This window comes from Bos taurus, chromosome X (genome assembly GCF_002263795.3).
Source record: "Bos taurus isolate L1 Dominette 01449 registration number 42190680 breed Hereford chromosome X, ARS-UCD2.0, whole genome shotgun sequence".
In the NCBI taxonomy this organism is placed as follows: Eukaryota; Metazoa; Chordata; class Mammalia; order Artiodactyla; family Bovidae; genus Bos; species Bos taurus.
In genome coordinates this window covers 123,144,608-123,165,037 of record NC_037357.1, presented here as the reverse complement: position 1 = coordinate 123,165,037, position 20,430 = coordinate 123,144,608, and the positions used below count along the sequence as shown (strand labels likewise).

The 20,430-nt window shown below is 43.3% G+C and overlaps 1 protein-coding gene across 9 annotated transcripts in view; it reads right to left on the bottom strand.

Annotated features, from left to right (window-relative positions):
• Positions 1-20,430, bottom strand: part of MAP7D2 (MAP7 domain containing 2) — a 101,408-nt gene that overhangs the window by 17,371 nt on the left and 63,607 nt on the right. For 5 of the 9 annotated variants that reach the window (XM_059883877.1, XM_059883879.1, XM_059883878.1 and 2 more), the window contains 5 exons: positions 19,650-19,760; positions 14,890-15,044; positions 13,226-13,335; positions 1,467-1,744; positions 762-894 (listed from right to left, as the gene is read on the bottom strand). In XM_059883877.1, coding sequence (XP_059739860.1) covers positions 762-894; positions 1,467-1,744; positions 13,226-13,335; positions 14,890-15,044; positions 19,650-19,760 — 787 coding nt within the window. The remainder of the gene's footprint in view (positions 1-761; positions 895-1,466; positions 1,745-13,225; positions 13,336-14,889; positions 15,045-19,649; positions 19,761-20,430) is intronic. The other 4 variants (XM_024988501.2, XM_024988502.2, XM_005227589.5 and 1 more) reach the window with 2 other exon arrangements.

Here is a 20,430-nt window from a genome sequence, read left to right as displayed (position 1 = left end):
AATGAGACCATGAAAGACTTGTCAAGGTCACTTACAGATCAAGAGTATTCTATCAGTCTAAACTCAGAGCCAATCGTGAAGTACTACAGCATGGTGGGCTTCCTGTTATGTTAATTCTCTCAATAGTAGTGGACTACACTCTGTGATTATCCTAAAAGCTTCCTATATCAACTTAATGATAAATTTACCTTGTCCTTCAACATGCATTTCTCTCTGAATACTAAGGCTAGAAAAGGCAGAACTGTCTGTATTTTGACCAAGTGCTCCGGGGATAAATGCAGTGGTTCTCAAACTCTGGTGAAATACTGAGGCAAGACACAGCCTGGCCTGTGGATTTTTATCATAACTCTTAACAGATTGTGATACCTTCCAAAGTTTAGGGACCACTGCCATGACATCTTCTGTCCTGCTCCAGGATGGAGTCCCTGTAACCTGTGTCTCATGGACTATGAAGGTGGCTTCTGCCCCATCAACGGGTGTCTGCTCAACCCTCCTCTCTCTTACCTGGGGATGCGAGTTAGGATAACTGGGGGTCGGGGGGGGACACGATTTAGGAAGCAAAATCAAGATGTTTACATCTTGGCATCTCCAGTCTTTTCAAAGAGAATCTCATTCTATAAACAAAACTCAAACTCTACTGATGGTTCTGCGAGGCCTGGCTGGTGCTAGAGTCCAGGCTGAGAACAGGGGCTGTCTGTAACATTGAGATTTAGGAGCTGGGCATTTACAGTGGTCTGAAAAGGTCTGAGCACCACCCATACTTGTCTTGTTTTTCCTTCTCCAGACGTTCCTGCTCCTCCTGTTCCTTCTGCAGCCGGGCCTGTCGTCTCTTTTCAGACAGGATCTTTGTGGCCTCTCCTGCATCAGTGGTGCCCGCTGTGGGCTTCCCTGAGGCTGCGTCGGAGGAAAAGATCAAGGGACATGAAATCATGACTGCACTCACATGGGCAGCTGCCACTTGGAATTGAAAAAGCCAACCCAGTGGGTGACGGGAAATGCTGCTGGGACCAGCACAATCAGCCACCGAGCAGAGGCTGCCATGGGCTGGCTGGGACCCTGGATGCATTCCACTGTGGAGGGCAGTGGAAAGGCGAGGAGGAGAGATGGGTCACCAGCAAGCCCCATGGCAGCCTCCACCACTGCACCTGTCTGGGTAAACTCACCATGGCTGTCATAGAAGCTTAGAGGACTACAGGAAGCCCCTCTCTGTGGGAAGGGCATACCCTGACCGAACATAGCTCAGCACCCCCTGGGGCTTCCACAGCCAGAAGCAGTGCCAGTCCCTCGGTCTCCTCTGCCAGGAGACACTCAGGAGAGCAAGGGGAAGGACTGGGCAACGTGCCAGCTGAGAAAGCAGCACCAGGGCATGGAGTCGTCTCTGGGGAAAATCCCCGTCTTTCCCCCAAACCCGAGGCTCCTGTGGGGATGGACTCAGTGGCAGAACCAGATGGGCAAGGAGGGCCTACCTCTGCCACCCTTGGCCTTCCCTGCCGTGGCCTCATGCTTCTCGTGCTTCTCGGTGGCCTGCCTGTCTGCCACGTGCTTCTCTGGGACCTCCTCCTTGGGTGAGCTGGCTGCCTGCTGAGGCAGGGTGCCTTCCTTCTCCTTGTTGCTCTTCTCTTTGTCTGCTTTCTTCTTGGGTGTCTCCTGGCCAGAAAAGCTGGGGAGGCGGTACTTCACCGGAGATCCTGGGTATGGCGGCTTTGTGTTCTTTGGAGACTGCGGATATGCTTTTGAAGTTGCCCTGGAAAACCAAAACCACGCCATAAGATGATTACTGGGCCTGACCACAGAACCCTCTGTTCCGAAGACATCTGGCTCCGAAAAGCTGAACAATTTCATCCTTCAAGAGGGACAAATGTAAGGAGGAGCACACACTCAGCAGTCCCTGAAGTACTATCACCCTAACAGGAATGTATGGTACTTATAAGACATCCCCTACAGAAGGGACAATGTTTTAGGAAGCTCAGCTGATGACATCATGACCTGATTTCACTTAAGTTTGACGGCAACATGAGAGTAAAGTGTTAGGCGTTTCCCCACCTCCTTTTTTTAGATGAACACCAAGGTTGGATCTGGCTTCAGCATATGGCAATGAACGAGCCCAGTCTTATTTTTTTCTAATTATGGCAAAATACACACAACATGAACTGTACCATCTTAACCACTTTAAAGTGTACAGTTCAGTGGTATTAAGTCAATTCACACTATAGTGCAACCATCCCTCCACTGTTTACCTCCAGAACGTTGTACTTTTTAAACACTAACTCTACATTCTTACCTCTCTCCAGCCCCTGGGAAACCACTTTACACTTTCTGTCTCAAAGGATTTGACTATTCCATATACCTCACATAAGCGGAATCATACAGTGAAAAAAAAAAAAATCACCTTTGCTGAGGTATAACTGACATCTAGTTCCTTTTCAAGTTCTGAGGAACAAAGTCAGTGAAGAGGTGGGGAGACGGGGTGTCTTTTTTTCAAGGTTCTCAAGGTTTAAAAGATTCTCTCCAGTTACTAGGAAGATGCAAAATGTGAAAACAAGCCCATGTCCATCCAGGGAAATACAGTTTTGCTAAAATATAGGACCTTGCCTTACATCTGTTGGAAATAGGTCCATTACATGTGTCCTAGCTGAGTCTGGCTCCTGGTGAGCTCTGGTTGCTGATGACATGGGTAACAGCCTAGATTCAGTTGCTGAGTATACCCAGAAGTTCACACATACTGGGGTGACATTTGTACAGAGTACTTTTAGGAAGAACATAAAGTACCCAGCTGACAAATTACAAATTGTCACTCTCAATCCTGCAGCAGGTTGAATAATATGAAACTGCTAACAGTCAACCATTGTGACCTATAAAAATGGCAAGTCAACATAATATTAAAGGCCAATTTCTCACCAGAGACATAAAGAGTTACCTAATCAGATACTGGTGGTAAGGAAAAAACAAGATCGGATTAATATTAAACTTGGTCTTGAGCTGGAAAATAATCCTCAAGTGGTATGTGCACTGGAAAAGATGCAGGCCAGTTTTCAATTGATGCTCTCATGGTAAAAGGCAAACTCTGGCTGTTGAAGAGAACACTTTTTCTCAGTCCGTGCCAGGCTGAGGGCCACACAGTGACCCAAAGAATGTGACTTAAAAGTGACCTGGATTTTTAAAATTCAGATGTTTCAGCATCAACCATTTTACAGATATGGAATCCATCCAGATCCCACTTCCATGGTGAACTGTACACCCCTCTCTGGCAGTCCGCTCCCTAGCTGGACCAATGTGAGACCAGGAAGGATCACTTCATACTAGCCACACCAACTTCCCTTGCGCCACCATCCTGTTAGGTGTGGAGCTACCCAGAACCCCCTGACACCTTGCCATGTGTGGTTGGCGCTTCCCCTCTGCAGACTGTCCTGCCTCAGTCCTGGGGCTCAGCTGACTCAGGCCCCACCATTTCCAGGGCATCTCTTGACAACCAGGTGTTTCTTTCCACATGCTCTAGATACCCCTGATTTTCTAATTCTGTTCCTAGACATCAACCAAATAAAAGCCAGGTAAACAATCCTCTTGCCCCCTCCATATACATATGCATATGTACCAGGGTTTCTCAACCCTGCCATGACATTTGGGCTAGATCTTTCTTTCTGTGGGGCTATTCTGAGCACTGTTTAGCAGCATCCCTGGCCTCAACTCACTAAACGTCAGCAGCAATCTACACCACTCCCCCTCCAGAGGTTGTGACAATCAAAAATGCCTGCAGACATCATCAAATGTCCCCTCAGGAGTAAGATCACCCCCAGCAAATAACCACTGAGGTAAGACATACATACAGCACCCCCCACATACCTTCTATGTGTATAAGGCAGATGAAAGTGGTGCTGCTCTGGTTGGAGGGGTGGTGTCCTAATCCCCACACCTCCAAGGCCCACCAATGAGCTTCCTAAAGGGCCTTGGCTGGAGAGGGAATTCTTAGTGCCTCCGGTGTTCAGACAGAGTTGTACCTGGACCACCCCTCCAATAATGTGGAACTCAGGCTTCCTCTAACACCTTCCAAAACTCTGTTCATGCTTCCTGAGTGCTGTCTGCACACCAGCCCCTGAGCTAAGTGTATTTGTGTATGTATGTGTATATATGTGTGTCTTTTAGTTCTCAATAACCAGTTATGACACAGGTACTATTATTATGGTCATTTTAAGGAGGAGGAAACTGGGCTTAGAGAGGTTAAATAAGCCATTGAACTGTGGTCTGAACCTTCGACTTCCTGACTCCACTTCTTTCAACTTGGCCCCATTCCCTGTTTGCAGTATGGCTAAGCTGGAGTTTGGGGTCACCATGATCCCCAGATGTTAATTTTAGAAGGGGCACAGAGTAAGCACACAATAGCTATCAGATATTGGTGTTAATATATGATAAAACAAAATCTGAGTTATACTTACAGATGAGAACAAACCAAAAGCAGGAGGAAGCATAATGAGGGAAACCACAGGCCCTGCTACCTCATGATGACAATGTTCCATTAAGCATCATTTTCCAATTAGCTGCTAAAACCTATGTTTAGACTCAAACAGCCTGTATAACCTTATGGCAGGAGATGTGCTCAACAATGCCCTCCTTCCATACTGTCATCTAGGGATGCAATGATCCTATAACCACCAGGAGGGGGTCTTGAGGGAGCTGGTCCTATACACTGAGAAGATCAAAACAGGCCACTTACTCCCTGGAATGTAAAGCGCATGTTCTGTGCAGCTCTGGTGCAACCACTGCTGGGCAGTCAACAGTATAAAGAGTTACTCCTGGATGTGGGATTTGGAGAGGCCAGCCATAGGAAGGCTGCTGTTTTATGGCAGATGACGTAGACAGAAACATGTCCTCCTCCCACAAGCATTCCTAACTTGACTCATCAATTAGGAATGTCTGCTACTGAAAGGATTGGCAAAAAGCCATCTGCTCTTTTTCCTGGCCCTCATCCTCTTCCCCCAGGAGTGAAGCATGACCTCTCTGCTGGATGAGACAGAGCAAAGGTACCGGGTACCCACCGCCCAGTCCATTATAATTGTCTAAGGGACCTGCTTGCAGAAAGCACACATCTGTACTTCCCTCAGGGGTGCCTGAGACATGGGCTCCCTGGGGTCCTGGTGCAAGTACCTGTCGCACATGTGCAGACATGTGAGGAGCTCTTCTGCAGACCCCACTTCCACCAGGAGGGTCTCCAGGGCTAGACTCAGGGAGGAGTGGGTAACAGGCTTGAAATGGCTACAGGCCCAATTCATTCTATAGTCCCACCTTAGCAGCAGAAAGCCAGCATCTGGATCCCAACATGACCCCATGGCCTGGTCTAAATGGCTCACACTCAGAAGGGAAGGGAGCCCATTGAAGTCATGCCCTCCCCTCAGTCAGTGTGCTCAGAGCCTGTAAGAGGGACATGCAGGGCAGGACTATAATATCAAGGGGAAAGGCTGGCCTCCCCTGGGTAGGAGAGGTTCTGACAGCCTCAGACCTACTCAGCTCTGAGCAGCCTTGCTTCAACTTGCTTTAAGAGAACAGTCACACGTATGTTCTGTTCACACCACAGACTCTAAGGCTCTATTATAAATAAAAGTGGGCCAATTGTACATGAGCACACATCTAAAAATAATTGCTACCTGAGAAGTAAGGGTGAATTATTTGGGATAAAACTTAATATATTAAGGAATCTAATTACATTCCCCTAACCCAGCCCTTGCCCAATAAAAAAATATAGTAACTTAGAACACACACACACACACACACACACACACACACACACTTGTGTACACATACAAACATGAGCTTCAAATAAGAGAAGAGTAAGTAAGTTATTGCCTTTTTTAAAAATACCAAATGACCAAACTACAGAATACAGTCTTAGAAGTTCCCTATTTTATTTCCAAATCTGTAGAGTTTCCTGCTCATCCTGCCTCACTACTTCCTACATGGATGCAGTACCCTGCCAGCCCTGCAAGAGTTGCTGAACGTGGGCATCTTACACCAGGTGATGCTGGTCTGCCAGGCCCCGAGGCTCTCTGGCCCCCTGCTCACACCACTTACTGCAAGCCAAACCAAGTGTAGCAAAGCTCTTGTTTTCCCAGTTTCCTAGAAATAGATATCTTGGCTGATGAAAGAAATTAAACACAAATTAATCAGGGAACTCACTGTGCTTTCATAGTTTTATTCTAAAGTACCTTCTCATCTGTTTCATAAGGGTCTATTTGATTACCATAATAACCCAGTGAGGTACATAGGAAATTACTATTAACCATATTTTAGATTAAAAAAACCCCAATCCTAAATGCTTAAATGACCTTTCCCAAGAGGTATAAAGAGATGAGAGAGCCAAATCACTAGATTTTTCATCTTGCTTTCTAAAATAGTTTTTCCACTTCAATTTTTATATTTTTTTTCTAATTTTATTTTATTTTTAAACTTTACATAATTGTATTAGTTTTGCCAAATATCAAAATGAATCCGCCACAGGTATACATGTGTTCCCCATCCCGAACCCTCCTCCCTCCTCCCTCCCCATACCATCCCTCTGGGCCGTCCCAGTGCACCAGCCCCAAGCATCCAGTTCAATTTGTAAAAACTCAATATCTCCAGTGATTAAAAACTTAACAAAAGGAATTCACAAATTTTGTTGGATTAACAGAGATAGGTCTCTCTGATGCACAAGGCAGGATTATATAACCTTTTGAGGTTCCGTGACTGGTAGGAAATATAAACAAACACCTCTGTAAGCAGAGCAGCAAGAAGACTCTCAGGAGAGGGTTGTCACGCTTCTGAACGTGAGTTTACTGCAAAGCATAAACCCAAAGGGCTTTTTATCCTCCACATCTTGGAATCTAGTTCTATTTTTCTCCTAAGCCACTTGACTCCAGGCCAAGTAAACACAGACCACCCACAGGATGGGAGGGGTCTGTTGCCTCATCAGTACAACTTGATCAACATGCTGACAAGTCTATTTGTCAATCACATTTTACTACTTTCTAGAGGGAATATGAGCGATTTTATACCAGAGAAACCTGTGTATACCACCTCAACTCAGTGATCACAGCTATCATCACCAGTAATGAAACATGGCCTCCTGACATCATAGCCTCTTGACACGATGCACTGAGAAGGAACCAATATCCCTTCCACAAGACTCCTGCCCCCAATGTATAATCTGAGTCTAACCACGAGGAAACAGCAAACCAATTCAAAATGAAGGACAGTGCTAAAAAAAAAACCCACTGGTCTGTGCTCTTTACAAATGTCAGGGTCATTAAGAAAGGCTGAAGAACTATTGCAAGTTAATGGAGACTGAGGTGGCAAGACAACTAAATGCAATGTGGGACCCTGGGTTGGATTCTGGACCAGGAAAAAGATGTTGTAGAGGATCTCACTGGGACAGCAGGCAAAGATTACAGTCTGGAAATTAACAACATCATGTCAAATGTTAACTTTCCTAACTTTTCACAACTATATTGTGGTCATACAAGAGAATATCTTCATTCTTAGGGATAAAGGGTCAGGATGTCTGCAAATGACTCTCAAATGGTTCTCAGAAAATGTGTATCTATGGAGACTGCATGAGAGTGAGTAGGGGATGGGAATGATAAAATCTGTGCAGCTACAAGCGAACAGGATGAAAGGTATACAGGAGTTCTTTATTCTATTCTTGCAATTCTTCTATAAGATTGAAGTGATTTCAAAATAAAAAGGTTTTTAAAATTGGTCTAAACTCAAATTATTCTCTACTAAGACTGACAAATACAGGACTAGGACTGGGTGAGTATATAATTATGGCTGTGAGGAGGAGGTATAACTTAATATTTTCAATTATCCTTTTCAAGAAAAATTTCAGGAAAGAATGTAAGTGTATCTGAGAAGGACGGTGGTAACACACACAATAGTTAAACCATCACTGCAGGGAGCCCTGGTCCACTGTAGATACTCACTTGGGCAGGGCAACGCTGCCACACATCTACCAAAGAAGCCTATGCGAATGGCGCTCGGCAGTGACTAATTAGATGCCCTCAACCATGAAAGACATAGACAGGTTGGCTCCAGGAGCCTGTGATTCTAAAGGGAGGTGCTTATTTTGTGCCATCAGACAACTTGCCTTAACTCCTTCCCTCATATGGACTCTCAGTTTTGTTTCTAATGCATGATAAAATGAAATTAACTTAGGTTCCTGATACAAAATTGATCTCAGGCAAGCTATCTCTGAAAGTCATTATCTTTGGCAGATTAAATTTTCCAAAGACGGCCCCAATAATATCTTCTTCCACCTCACATGATCTTTTCAAGTTTATTTTTCCATTCCATTGAATCTGAGGTGTTTCCACTGCTTTGACCAAGAAAACACAGCAGAGAAGGAATGCTGTGCCAATTCGAGGCACAGGCCTTAACTGGGGTTTATGGGCCAAAATCCTTAATAGGCCATCTTGGACCTTAGGTTGTAACTGTAGCACCAGTTGACAGTGAACCATAATTGCACAGAAGACCCCCAGGGTGAGAACTTTCCAGTGAGCCCATGTTAATCCACAGAACAACCACATAAAAGACCCTAAGACCTTCCCGGTAAGCCCAAGTCACAGAGCTGTGAGAATTAATAACAAATTATTGTTTTATGCCACTAGGTTTTAGAGAGTTTGTCACAGCAGCAAGGGATAATGGATACGTTTCCCATCACAATGACCAAACCAATTTGGAATACATTTCTAAGAATCTGAAACCATTAGAGAATATTTCACAAAGAACTAGGAGTACAAACAGCACCAACCAGCAGAGGCAGAGGCAAGACAGACTGGGTAAATCCACTTGGTCACACTCAATTTCCTTTCTCTAGGTTATAAGAGGCAATCTATGCTCCATCCACATCTTTAAGAGTGTTGCTGAAGCTTTTTCTAAAACCATACAAGTACCCGACAATGCCAATCAACAATGAAAATAAACTTGAACACTTAAAAGAGCAATGCTATTAATATGCACAGCTACCCTACAGTGATTTAACTGTTCAGATCTGGGATGAATCCAAAGGTGGAATTAAGATTGTTCAGAGAAATATCAACAACATCAGATATGCAGATGATACCACTCTAACGGCAGAAAGTGAAGAGGAACGAAAGAGTCTCTTGATGAGAGTGAAAGAAGAGAGTGAAAAAGTTGGCTTAAAACTCAACGTAAAGAAAACTAATATCATGGCATCCAGTCCCAACACTTCATGGCAAATAGATGGGCGAAAAAGTAGAAACAGTGACAGACTTTATTTTCTTGGGCTCCAAAATCACTGTGGACGGTGACTGCAGCCATGAAATTAAGAGACACTTGTTCCTTGGAAGGAAAGCTATGACAAACTTAGACAGTGTATTAAAAAGCAGAGACATCACTTTGTCTAAAGATCTGTATAGTCAAAGCTATGGTTTTTCCAGTAGTCATGAAAGGATGTGAGAGTTGTACCATAAAGAAGGTTGAATGCTGAAGAACTGATGGTTTCGAATTGTGGTGCTTAAGAGTCCCTTGGACAGCAAGAAGATCCAACCAGTCAATCCTAAAGGAAATCAACCCTGAATATTCATTGGAAGGACTGATGCTGAAGCTCCAATATTTTGGCCATCTGCTGCGAAGAGCCGACTCATTGGAAAAGATCCTGATGCTGGGAAAGATTGAGGGCAAGAGAAGAAGGGGGCAACAGAGAATGAGATGGTTCAATGGCATCACCAATTCAATGGACATGAGTTTGAGCAAACTCGGGGAGACAGTGAAGGGCAGGGGAGCCTGGCATGCTGCAGTCCATGGGGTTGCAAGGAGTCGGAAACGACTTAGCAACTGAACAACAACAACAGATCTGGGAGGAGAACAATGCACTGACAGAGCCATTCATCACAAGTCCCTTCTGCATTTCTGGATGAGTGTTCATGGTGATTGACTAGCCCCTATCCCATCCTATTCAAAGCCATATACTTCCGGTGTGCTTTAAAGAGCACACGCTTGGTCTACACAAAGGGAAAGCTGAAAATGCCCATGTGGTTGGGGTTTATTTTGTGTGATACCATTTTAAAAATCAAGTGTTTCTTTTTCATCTTTATTCAGTACTGAGTATACAGAAGATTATTTATAAAATAAAAAACGTATTAAGAATGATATAACAAACGTTCACACACACACCAACTAGTGCAAGAAGAAGCCATAATAGGCCAGGATCTGCCACATGTCCCTTCCTGACCCCACCTCCACTTCCTCCTCAAAGGTCATCATCACTCTGCATTTCATGTTTGCCATTTTCTTAGTTTTTCTAAAAATAATTTTACCACATTTATATTCCTAAAAACACACTGGTTGTGAACATCGGGGAACTCAGGATACATGGAATCACTGCTGACATTCTTCTACAACTTCCTTCTTCTGCTCAACACTGTATACCTGAAATCTACCCACTGCTTGTGGGCAGCTGAAATCCACTCTTCTTCACTGCTGTAGTTTGGTTGGATTTTCAGAATTTACTTGGAGTCTACTTGGCTTTCCATATGTCTCAGACCTAGCCCATACCCACTGTAGTTCACTCACTACTTTTCATCCCCGGCAGAAACAACTTTCTTTCTGAACATTTTAAAATCAAGAAATGTTTGCTATTCCTTAGATGTCTTGACTTGGTAGTTCTGATTTGGAGGTGCCTGAGCAATCTTTATCACCAGGGCACCTTGTGCACAGGAAGTCCAGCTGCGGTAGTGTGTGCTATTTCTCCTGCCTGTGCAAGAGATGACATGTATAGGGCTCTGAAAATTAAAGCTAGTCTATCAATTTGTTGAAAGTGGTAGGAATCTTGTGCAGCATGGTACAGAAACCATTATCCCTCATCCTTTTAAAATTCCCCAAGTGAGGCACGCAGCCCAGAAAACAGAATGTTTAAGAAACTGCTCAGTGAGAGAATAAACTGATGAATGTTCCAGAAGGATTGAGGATCCAAAAGGTCTGAGTCCTTGGGTAGGTCTGGCCCCAGCACTGCCCATACCTACTCAGACCACTCTGCCCTCCAGATCCACCTCCCCCTGCCGCCAGCTAAGCATCCACAGACTCATATTGAGCCCAGATTGTGCAACAATAAACTGAGTCAGCCCCTGCCCTCTTGGCAGCCAAGCAGGAAATCAAGTGCACTGAGGCACATGTCAGTTCATCCTGCTCCCTCACCTCATGCAGGGTGCTCTGCTCCAATGTCACCTCCTTGGAGCAGTCTTTCCTGACTACTCCCCTCTGCCATTCTCAGCCATCTGACCAAGGCTCATTTTTCTTCACAGAATTTATCACCACCTGATATTACATTTGCTGTTTACTGTCAGGCAAGCTCCACGAGGACTGATAAGAGCAGTGGACACAGAGTAGGTGCTCTACGGGTGTTTGATGAAGGAAGGACTGACACAGGTATGTTCTGTGAGCACAGCGAAGGGTGCAAATTCCAATCTGGCTGGTTCTGGAGAGGATGCCAGCTGAGCTAAGTTCTGAGGGACAAGTAGCTCAAGGTGAGCGGCTCTCTCTTTGGAGCAGGCCTAGAACTGTCCTTATTTGGGTCCACATCTACCTCCTCCATCGCCGGGGGCCTGACCAAGTGGAGACTACTTTTATTTGCTTGGGGATTCTCCAGAGCATCTAGCACAGTGGCCTGCCCTCATTCATTCCACAAATACTTAGAAACCATCTACTAGGTGCCCAATACTGGACAGAGTAGAAATTTCAAATATTTCTCTAAATTGAACTACATTATAAAAAGTTTGGGATTGTGTTTGAGTCTCTTTAGTCAGAGAAAGATTTTACAAAATTCAAGTGTTATGTCCTTTAAAATATAAAGTATTTCCTGAAACACAACCTTCAAGATTTTCAACTTCAAAGAAATAGCACAGAGCCCACTACAAGCCTGCTTCCAAAAACTGAATTCGTATCTCTATAGAGGGAATGCCCTCTACTCCCCCAACCCCACTGCCCAGTTCACCTCTGTGAAATGTACAATGATGGTAATGAAATTTGCCAGCTACTATCCATGCAGGGACAAAGAGTCAATATCCAGCAAAGACAGGGTGGAATATGGAAAAACCCCAGTAGAAACAGGTTTTTCTCTCTGTTAATGTCAATGTCCCAAACTGATACCAGAACAGTGATATGTAAATGGAAGGCTCAGAAATAAGACAGAGACCTCAAAGCTCACCTAATGGATTTAGAGTTTGCAAAAAAGCAATACCAAACCAAAGACAGGCATACAGGCACAGAAAGAATGCAATGGACTTCAGGAAAAAAAAAAAAAAAAAAACCACTATGAATTCAGTAATATGCTATGGAAAGATTTTCTCTATGGAAGGCAGATACATCAATAACCAGTATTAGCAGTTTATCAAAACCACAGCAATGTCTGAGCAAAACAATATTAGTGGAACAGTCTCGGAGAGCAACAAATCAGAAATAAGAGCTGACATCACTTTGAAATATTTTTTTTAATTCCCAAGTGTTCATTAAAAATCTGTGTTTCTTCCTATGTTCTCTGAACCAAACTGTTGTACTATAGAAGCATTATGCGATTCTCTTTCTATATATAGCTTCTTTTTTCCAAATTAAAATCATATTTCTCTTTCTTCCTCAGTACTTTTGAAGATGTTTCCATTCTACTGCTGGATTGAGTTATTTATTGAGTTATTCTTGTCAGTAAAATATTTAGTAAAATATTTAAAAGACTTAAGTCAGTGGTCACACAGTGTACATTTGTTTTTCAGTCACACAGGTTTTCATTGGTGAGTTCACTCAATTCTTAACAAAAGAATATAATGGCTTCATTATAAAAAAAAAAAAAACACACTGCTGATGGTGACTCAGAAGTTATTATTGCCTCTCTGTTAAAGATACAGGTAAGATGAGAGGGCGTGAGAACAAGCATGGAGCACATGGGCTTCAGAGCTCAAGTACAATGCAATCCCTTCACTCCAGATGCAGCTGGAGAAGGCCAGAAAAGTAGAAGGGGGACTGATGTGCTGAAAGAGAACAGGCCAAGTGGATCATCTCCATAAATCAGGGTCCAATATCATCAGGCAACAAAGCCCTCAAGACCCCATTGTTTATCCAGAAACATATAACACACCTCAGACTGCTGGCCACGCCTTGTGGGGGAGCTGGAGGCACACGCCACCCCACACAGAGCCTCCCCCAAAATTGCTTTAAACATGTGACTGTGGCAAAAGAAAAAGAGGCTTACTTGGATGTCACAGGAGAAGACGACCTCTTAGAAATGCTTCTCAGAGGAGACATGAGGCCCACGCTGGGAACAGAAGCAGTTGCTCTTGGCCCCCTCTTCATCTTCTCTGTCTGTAGGAGACACAGAATAGGACAGCCATGGCCCATCACTGCTATGACTTCCATAATTTTTAAAAATACCCCAGATGGAAGTGATGCACAGCTTTTTTTCAGAAGGAACCAAACAAAGCTATACTGCTTCCCACCATGGGAATCTTTGCAGAAAAGCACCAGGGGATCATCCCATTTAGGTCATTCAGTTAGGGAAAAAAATTTCAGTCTTAAAACATAAAGACCTCCTTTTCCTTGTTATCTTACAAAAAGCTAACAATGGAACCAGATTATGGTCCTGGACACACAGAATTTGGAATGACTACAAAGATATACAATCACTATAAAATAGCTATAGATGGGTGCGAGACAGTGAGCTGGGGACCTTGACAGTGTACCTGGTTTAACAGGGACTGTAACCTCTCCATCCCTCAACATCTCCATGGCCTGCCCCACATTGGCCCTGGGCCTGGCCCAGAGCAGATGCTCCATGACAGTGGTTCTCTTCTCTCCCTATTGTAACTTTTTGTAGCAAATCCTCATGGGGCCCACATTCATTAGCCCCCTTCCACAGTAATCCATCCAACAGTAAAACTCTAGCATCTGAAACATTCACTTCTCCTGTGAGAACCTCAGGATCATATTGGATTAAAAAAAATAAATATGGTATTACAAAATAGATGCCCAATGGTAATGTGGTATTTAAAATAAGTCCACATGTCATATGATACTCCTCCCTTTTACAGGTGGAGCTTAGTTCACTTCTCCTCAAACATGAGTTGGTCTCTCTCTCTCTCTTTGATCTTTTGCTCTGGAGGAAGCCAGCTGCCATGTTGTTTGGACTCTCAAGCAGCTCTAAGGAGAAGTCCATGCAGTAAGGAATGGGGGCCTCCTGCCAAGAGCCACATGAACGAGCCATCCTGGAAAACCCCTGCCAAGTTTTCTGACGACTGCAGTCCTAGCTGCCTGCAGTCCTGACCACACCCTCATGAGAGACCCTGAACCACAACCACTCAGCTATGATGTCCTCAATTTCCGACCCAAAGAACCAGTGAGGTAATACATATTTGCTTTAAGCTGCTAAGGTTTGGGGTGATTTGTTACACAGCAAGTGGTAACTAGTGAAAGTAATATGGCATATGTAATTTCTAACCAAACAGACACAATTGGGGATACTGCTCAACATCTGCCTTACTGATGGTGTTATCAGGACAACAAAAATTTTCAAAGGCCACTACTGTGGATGAAGACTGACCCAGAACCTCAGTTCTAGTTGCCTGTAGAAGCAAGACTGGCCCAGAAGCAGACATTCTTAAAGAAGCAGAGAAAGGGCACTCGGAACATTCTTTCTGACCCCCAACCTCCTTCTGAGGGCTTTGAAAATCTATTTCAAGGCAGTAAGATTTAGGAGGGTGCAAAAAGTTACAGGATTTTCAAAGGTTGGGTGCATTTAAAACCAAATCTTTTCCTTGAGCAGTCCCTGAAGACTGATGGAAACAGACCCCAGGTCAAGTGCAGGGAATAATCACAGTGTCAGATAACCCAGTCCCGAGGGGTGAATGGGTAGAAACCTACTGGAGAGGCCTCCACTCCGGCAGGGGCGCCTTTCCCAGCATCTCCTCCACCAGATGTAGATGCGATCTTCTTCCTCTCGACATTTCGAGTGGGAGAAGACTTGTAGGAAGATTTAAGGGAGCCAGCAGGAGCTACATGGGGACAGGCATGGGATACTAGAGTTACAGTTTAAAAGCCAGAGACACAGGGAGAACAGACGGAAAAGTTGAAGGAGAGCAGAGAGTTGGGAAGAATACCATATTTCAGTTAAAACGTGAGACGAGCAATTCACATTCTCAAAACACTGCCATACTTTTTCTAGTATACACAGAATAGATGTTATCTTAAAAGACTCCCATGCTCAATGCTCAAGAGTCTAGGTCATTTCAGGAATTCAAAATCTGGGCTTTGGAGCCAGGTGGACCTAGCACCATCACCTAATAGCTGGTTCACCTTGGGTAGGTTACTTAATCTCTCTAAATGTCAATTCCCTTGTACAAGAGAGAGTTAACATAGCAGACCTGACTGCTGTCCTTGGAAGGCCCTGTTTATAAGGTTGACCCTTGTAAGCATCTGGAAACTTGGATTTCAGAAGGGTTCTCACCATTAACTGATGAGTAGGTCACTGTGCCTAAGCTGTTTGTACCAACATTATGATTTATGCTGAACACGTGCTTTTCTTCTGAGTCTGGAATTTGAGCATGGACCTGGCAGAGGGTGCCCATGTGACCAGCCCCCAATAAAAACTCTGGGCACTGAGTGTCTAACGAGCTTCTGTGGTTGGCAACACTTCACACGTGTCCTAACTCATTGCTGGGGGGATGTGGCCTGTGTGACTACACCGGGAGAGGATGCTGGGCGCCTGCGCCTGCTCTTCCCTGGACTTTGTTCCATGCAGTTTCTCCCTTTACCTATTTTGCTCTGTAGCCATTTGCTGCAATAAATCATAGCTCTGAGACCTCCTAGAGAATCATCGATCCTAGGAGTGGTCCTCCTGATGCATTCTTTGTTCTCAAAATGGGGATACTTCCTACTTCCCGGGAATTTTTTGTTTATTTGTTTGAGACGTAATTCATATATCATAAAGTCACCCCTTTAAAGGTATATAATTTAGTGGCTTTTAGTATATTCAGAAGGTTGTGCAACCATAACTATGGTCTAATTCCAGAATATTCTCAATATCTGCAAAAGAAACTCTGTGCCCATTAAGCACCCACTCCCCTTCCTCTCTAGCAACCACCTGCTTGCTGTCACTCTGGATTTGTCTATTCCAGACATTTTATATAAATAGAATCATATCACTTGTGGCATTTTCTGCCTGGCTTCTTTCACTGAGCATAATGTTTTCAAGGTTCATCATGTAGCATGTGTCAGTAATCCATTCCTTTTCACAGCTGAATAATATTCTACTTTATAAATAAAAACATTTTTTCAATAAATTCATCTGTGGTTGGACATCTGGGTTGTTTCCACTTTGCAGCTAATATGAATAATGCTAAGACTTGTATACTTTGTGTATGTTTTCAGTTTCCTTGACTCTACATCAAAGAGTAGAACTGCTGGTTCATGTGGTAACTCTAACATTTTGAAAAACATGCCAGACTGTTTTCCAGAGCGCCTGCAACATTTTACATTCTCACCAACCATGTATGAAGGCTGTAATTTCTCCTCATTCTTGCCAATACATATTAAGGCTGACTCTTGAATAATACAGATTTGAAGCACATGGGTCCACTTACACTCAGATTTTATTCAATAGTAAATACTATAGTACTATCTGTGGTTGGTTGAGTCTGTATGGGGAACCAAGACAGAAGGCTGATTATAAAGTTATATGCAGATTTTTGACTGAGGCAGCTGGTACCTGCCAAATTGTTCAAGAGTCAACTGTATTATCTTTTTTCTTTGAATTTTAGTCATCCTAGTAAGTATGAAATGGTATTACGATTTTGATTTGCATTTCTCTAATGACTAAGAATGTTGAGCATCCTGTCATGTGCTTACTGGCCATTTTATATATTCTCTGCTGTGCTGTTTCTACACAACTACCTGTAAACAGACAGAACAAGGCAGAGGACAATATGTCATTTATACATTATCTCACTGAATACACTATATCTTGGGAACTGAGATGGAGACCTGACATGCCTAATGTGGGCATGGTGTTATTTGCAAACAGAGAATGCTAGTCCCCATTCACCATGCCATGACAGTTTGATCTGCTTTGGTCAAGGAAAGGCTTTAAAGATGTGGCCCAGCGTTTCCTGGACTTCAGGGTGCAGATCTGGTGGAGCCTGAGTAGTGAGGCTCTAGATATTTGTGCTTACTATGCCCAGCACTGTGCTATTTCATTTAACCCTCATGCCAATTTAAAGTAACTCCACTTTATAGATGAGGAAACAGAGGCTTAGAGAGGTTCATTAACTTACCCAAAGTGGTAAGAGCTAGTAAGTGGTAGGGCTAGTTATGGGATTTCTGAGATTGCAGTGTATAGGCTATTTTTACCAAACTGTCTGGTTAAAAAAGTCTACTAGCCTCCATAGCTCATGAAATGGATTTCTTTTCCTAATCCACATGCCCTCAATCATAAAATAACTTACTCACCTCTGTGACACTTGAAAGACAAGAAACATAGCAACAGTAAAACACTGGTGGATAGAAAATGTTATTAACCATTGAAGACATTTCATGAAGCCAGGGAACGGGAAGCAAGATACAAAAATTCAGGAATAACTCATAGGCTGACCAATACCATTTGGGGTGCCTTCCTCAGTATCACCAGCTTGGCCTCTTTTACCTGAGTCACTGGCCTGCTCAGAGAGCATAAGTGTACTTCTGCTTCTGGCTAAAGAAGCCTGTGTGGGTGTCAATAGTCGCATAACAAGAAATGTTTCCATGGGACTAAGGTGCATGCGATGAGCTGAGGAGTGGAATCAAATGAAAATTTTAAAAAGCAAAATCAAAACAAAATAAAATGCCTAAAACAACACAGTGCCTGATGAAAATCAATTGTGGGGTGGCAGAATGAATGTGGAAAATAAAAATACTGTAGCAAAGGATGGCTTTGGAGCTTGTCACAGTAAAAGAAAATGGACGATGTGTCATTTAGAGCTTGGGAGAGTGCGTTACTTCTCTTGGGGTGCCAGAATTCATTCAATATGCTACTACAGAATTACTGTATCACCAGAAGAGACTTAGCCCATTTTTCAAGATATAATATGGACTCAAGAAACCATTTACTCACCAAAGTAGCTCTAACACTGAAAAAAAGATTACTCCTACAAAACACTTGTTTTAGGTCCTCTGTTAGGAAATATTTTATAACACACTGATTTTGTTAATGTAGAAATGTGCATCCTTTCATATTTTTCCCATATAAACAAGGGCAAAGATTAAATAAGAAACATAAAAATAAAAATAGCCAACTAATTATCAGCTTTAATGGAAATTAAGTAGCAGTATTCATACTCTAAAATTTAGTGACTGAAATGTCATTTTGATGGTTTGGAACATACTGTATGATAATGGATTAACTTTTCAATTACTTTGTATCTTTTGGATATCCACTAGCCAAAAAAATGGTTTGGGAATTTCAAAGTTTCAATTAATAATCCACAAGCAGATAATTGAGTGGCCAGCAATATATAAATATCATACTGATTATCTTTATACATTAATCAATGCAAATATGAATTTAACATCAATTTGTTACCATATGAATGAATGAATGAAAACATACAGGACATACAAATAGAACAGATACATAGAGTTAAAAGCATGTAGATGTTTTCTCATCCAGCTCTTAGTTAATTCAAGGTTTCTAGCACTTACCCATGAACTGCATCAGAAATCATCAACACTGACACTCACGGGTTCTCTGACACACAGGACAGACCTCTGTGCTGGAGGTGCAAAGTTAAAGCCAGAGGAAAAAAACCAGGAAGGCACACTGGCATCTTCAAAGTCACTGGCATCCTCAAAGTCACAAACATCATCCTGCTCACCCCCTGGTGATGACTCGACACGTTAAATATTCCACTGGCATCGGACACTTCTTCATTGATGCTAAGATACGCATTTAATGCATAGAGAGCTTCCCTCCCTTCCTTAACCTACACATTCTAAAAGGTATCAATGCAGACTTACAGTGCCTTCTCTGAGCCTCCATCAGAACACAGCTGAATCTATTCAGTTTCTGAAACTGGCACTGTCCTATATCCATCATCTCCCACCTCAAAACAGAAAATGCCACCCATCCTTTCACCCTTTTAAAGATTTCATATTAGTTCTGAACTTCTATTTTCCAAACAGAAATGAGCAGGCTTACAGATCACAGACAAGAGCAGAGCCCCATTTTTTCACATATCTGAGTCTCCCACGTACCTCTGCCTCATCAATCCTGCTGTATCTGGCTAACCAACAATAGCACACCAATAACTGGGCAGTTGCTTTTTTAACAGTCACATCTGTCCACTGGTCAATTAACTCCAGGCCATGATAACGTCTATGTGCACTGTGGAAAATGGAAGTCTCTTTCAGACTGGGAGACTAGCATTAACTCCTGTCCCTTTCCAACAATGACCTTGCTCTAAAGAGCAATGCCACTTTCCAAAGTCCCATTAGTGAGGCCCGGGGGCTCCCACACACAGACCACAAGGCTAGGAGATTGCGGGTATTTGAAGAAGGCTCAAAAGAGGGGCTCTCACAAAGACTGACATTAACACCAATGCTCACACTAGAAAGAAGAAAACTGGAGAGACCAGGTCTACACGTTCACTTGCCTCGGTCTGGGGAATAGGATATTGCCGCAGTGGATGAAGACAGGCGCTTACTCATGGGAGGCTCCGTCTGCTTTGGCAAATTCATGGTTGATGTTGAAAGTTTGTCACATGCTGCAGAGAAATGCATTAAAGACATTGGTATTCACACCACTCTCAACCAAGAAACACATTTTCCAAAGTGTTCTTCCTGTCCTCATCCACACGCCTCTGAAACCACTGCGGCACAGCACGCTGCGTCCAGCTCTCTACTGAGCAAGTCTGAGAAGGCCCGGGCCACAGCAACCACCTATTTGAAGCAAGTTCTTCTCTTTCACTGCTCAACTTTGTGCTTCTCTTTGATTTCAAATGTTCAACCTCACTCAACTGTTCAACTAAAGCCATGCTAATCCCACCAGCCAACCATTTCCTTGTGTCCAGGGACTTTTAAGTATATTCAGACCACACGAAAACAAAACCAACCTGGACTGAGAGACCAGTCACCACTGCCAAATGTTCTATGATCTGACTGAGACTGTGTGAGCTGAAACCGGACTTTTTCTGAGGTTATCTAGAGCTCAGGTTGCAGACAGGAGTAATTTGTAAAGCAAAGAGCTGTATTTAAAGCAGAACAACCTTTAGCAGTTGGTTTCTTGCTCTTATCAAGAAACGGGGTCACAATGGCCCTTTCTCAAAAGGCTCTGACTGTTTATGATAGGATTTCAACATGCGGTCCTGCGTTTGGTGCTCTTACTTGCAGCCATTATTTTAGACAGGCTTGTAAAGGAAACCATCACAACAACTG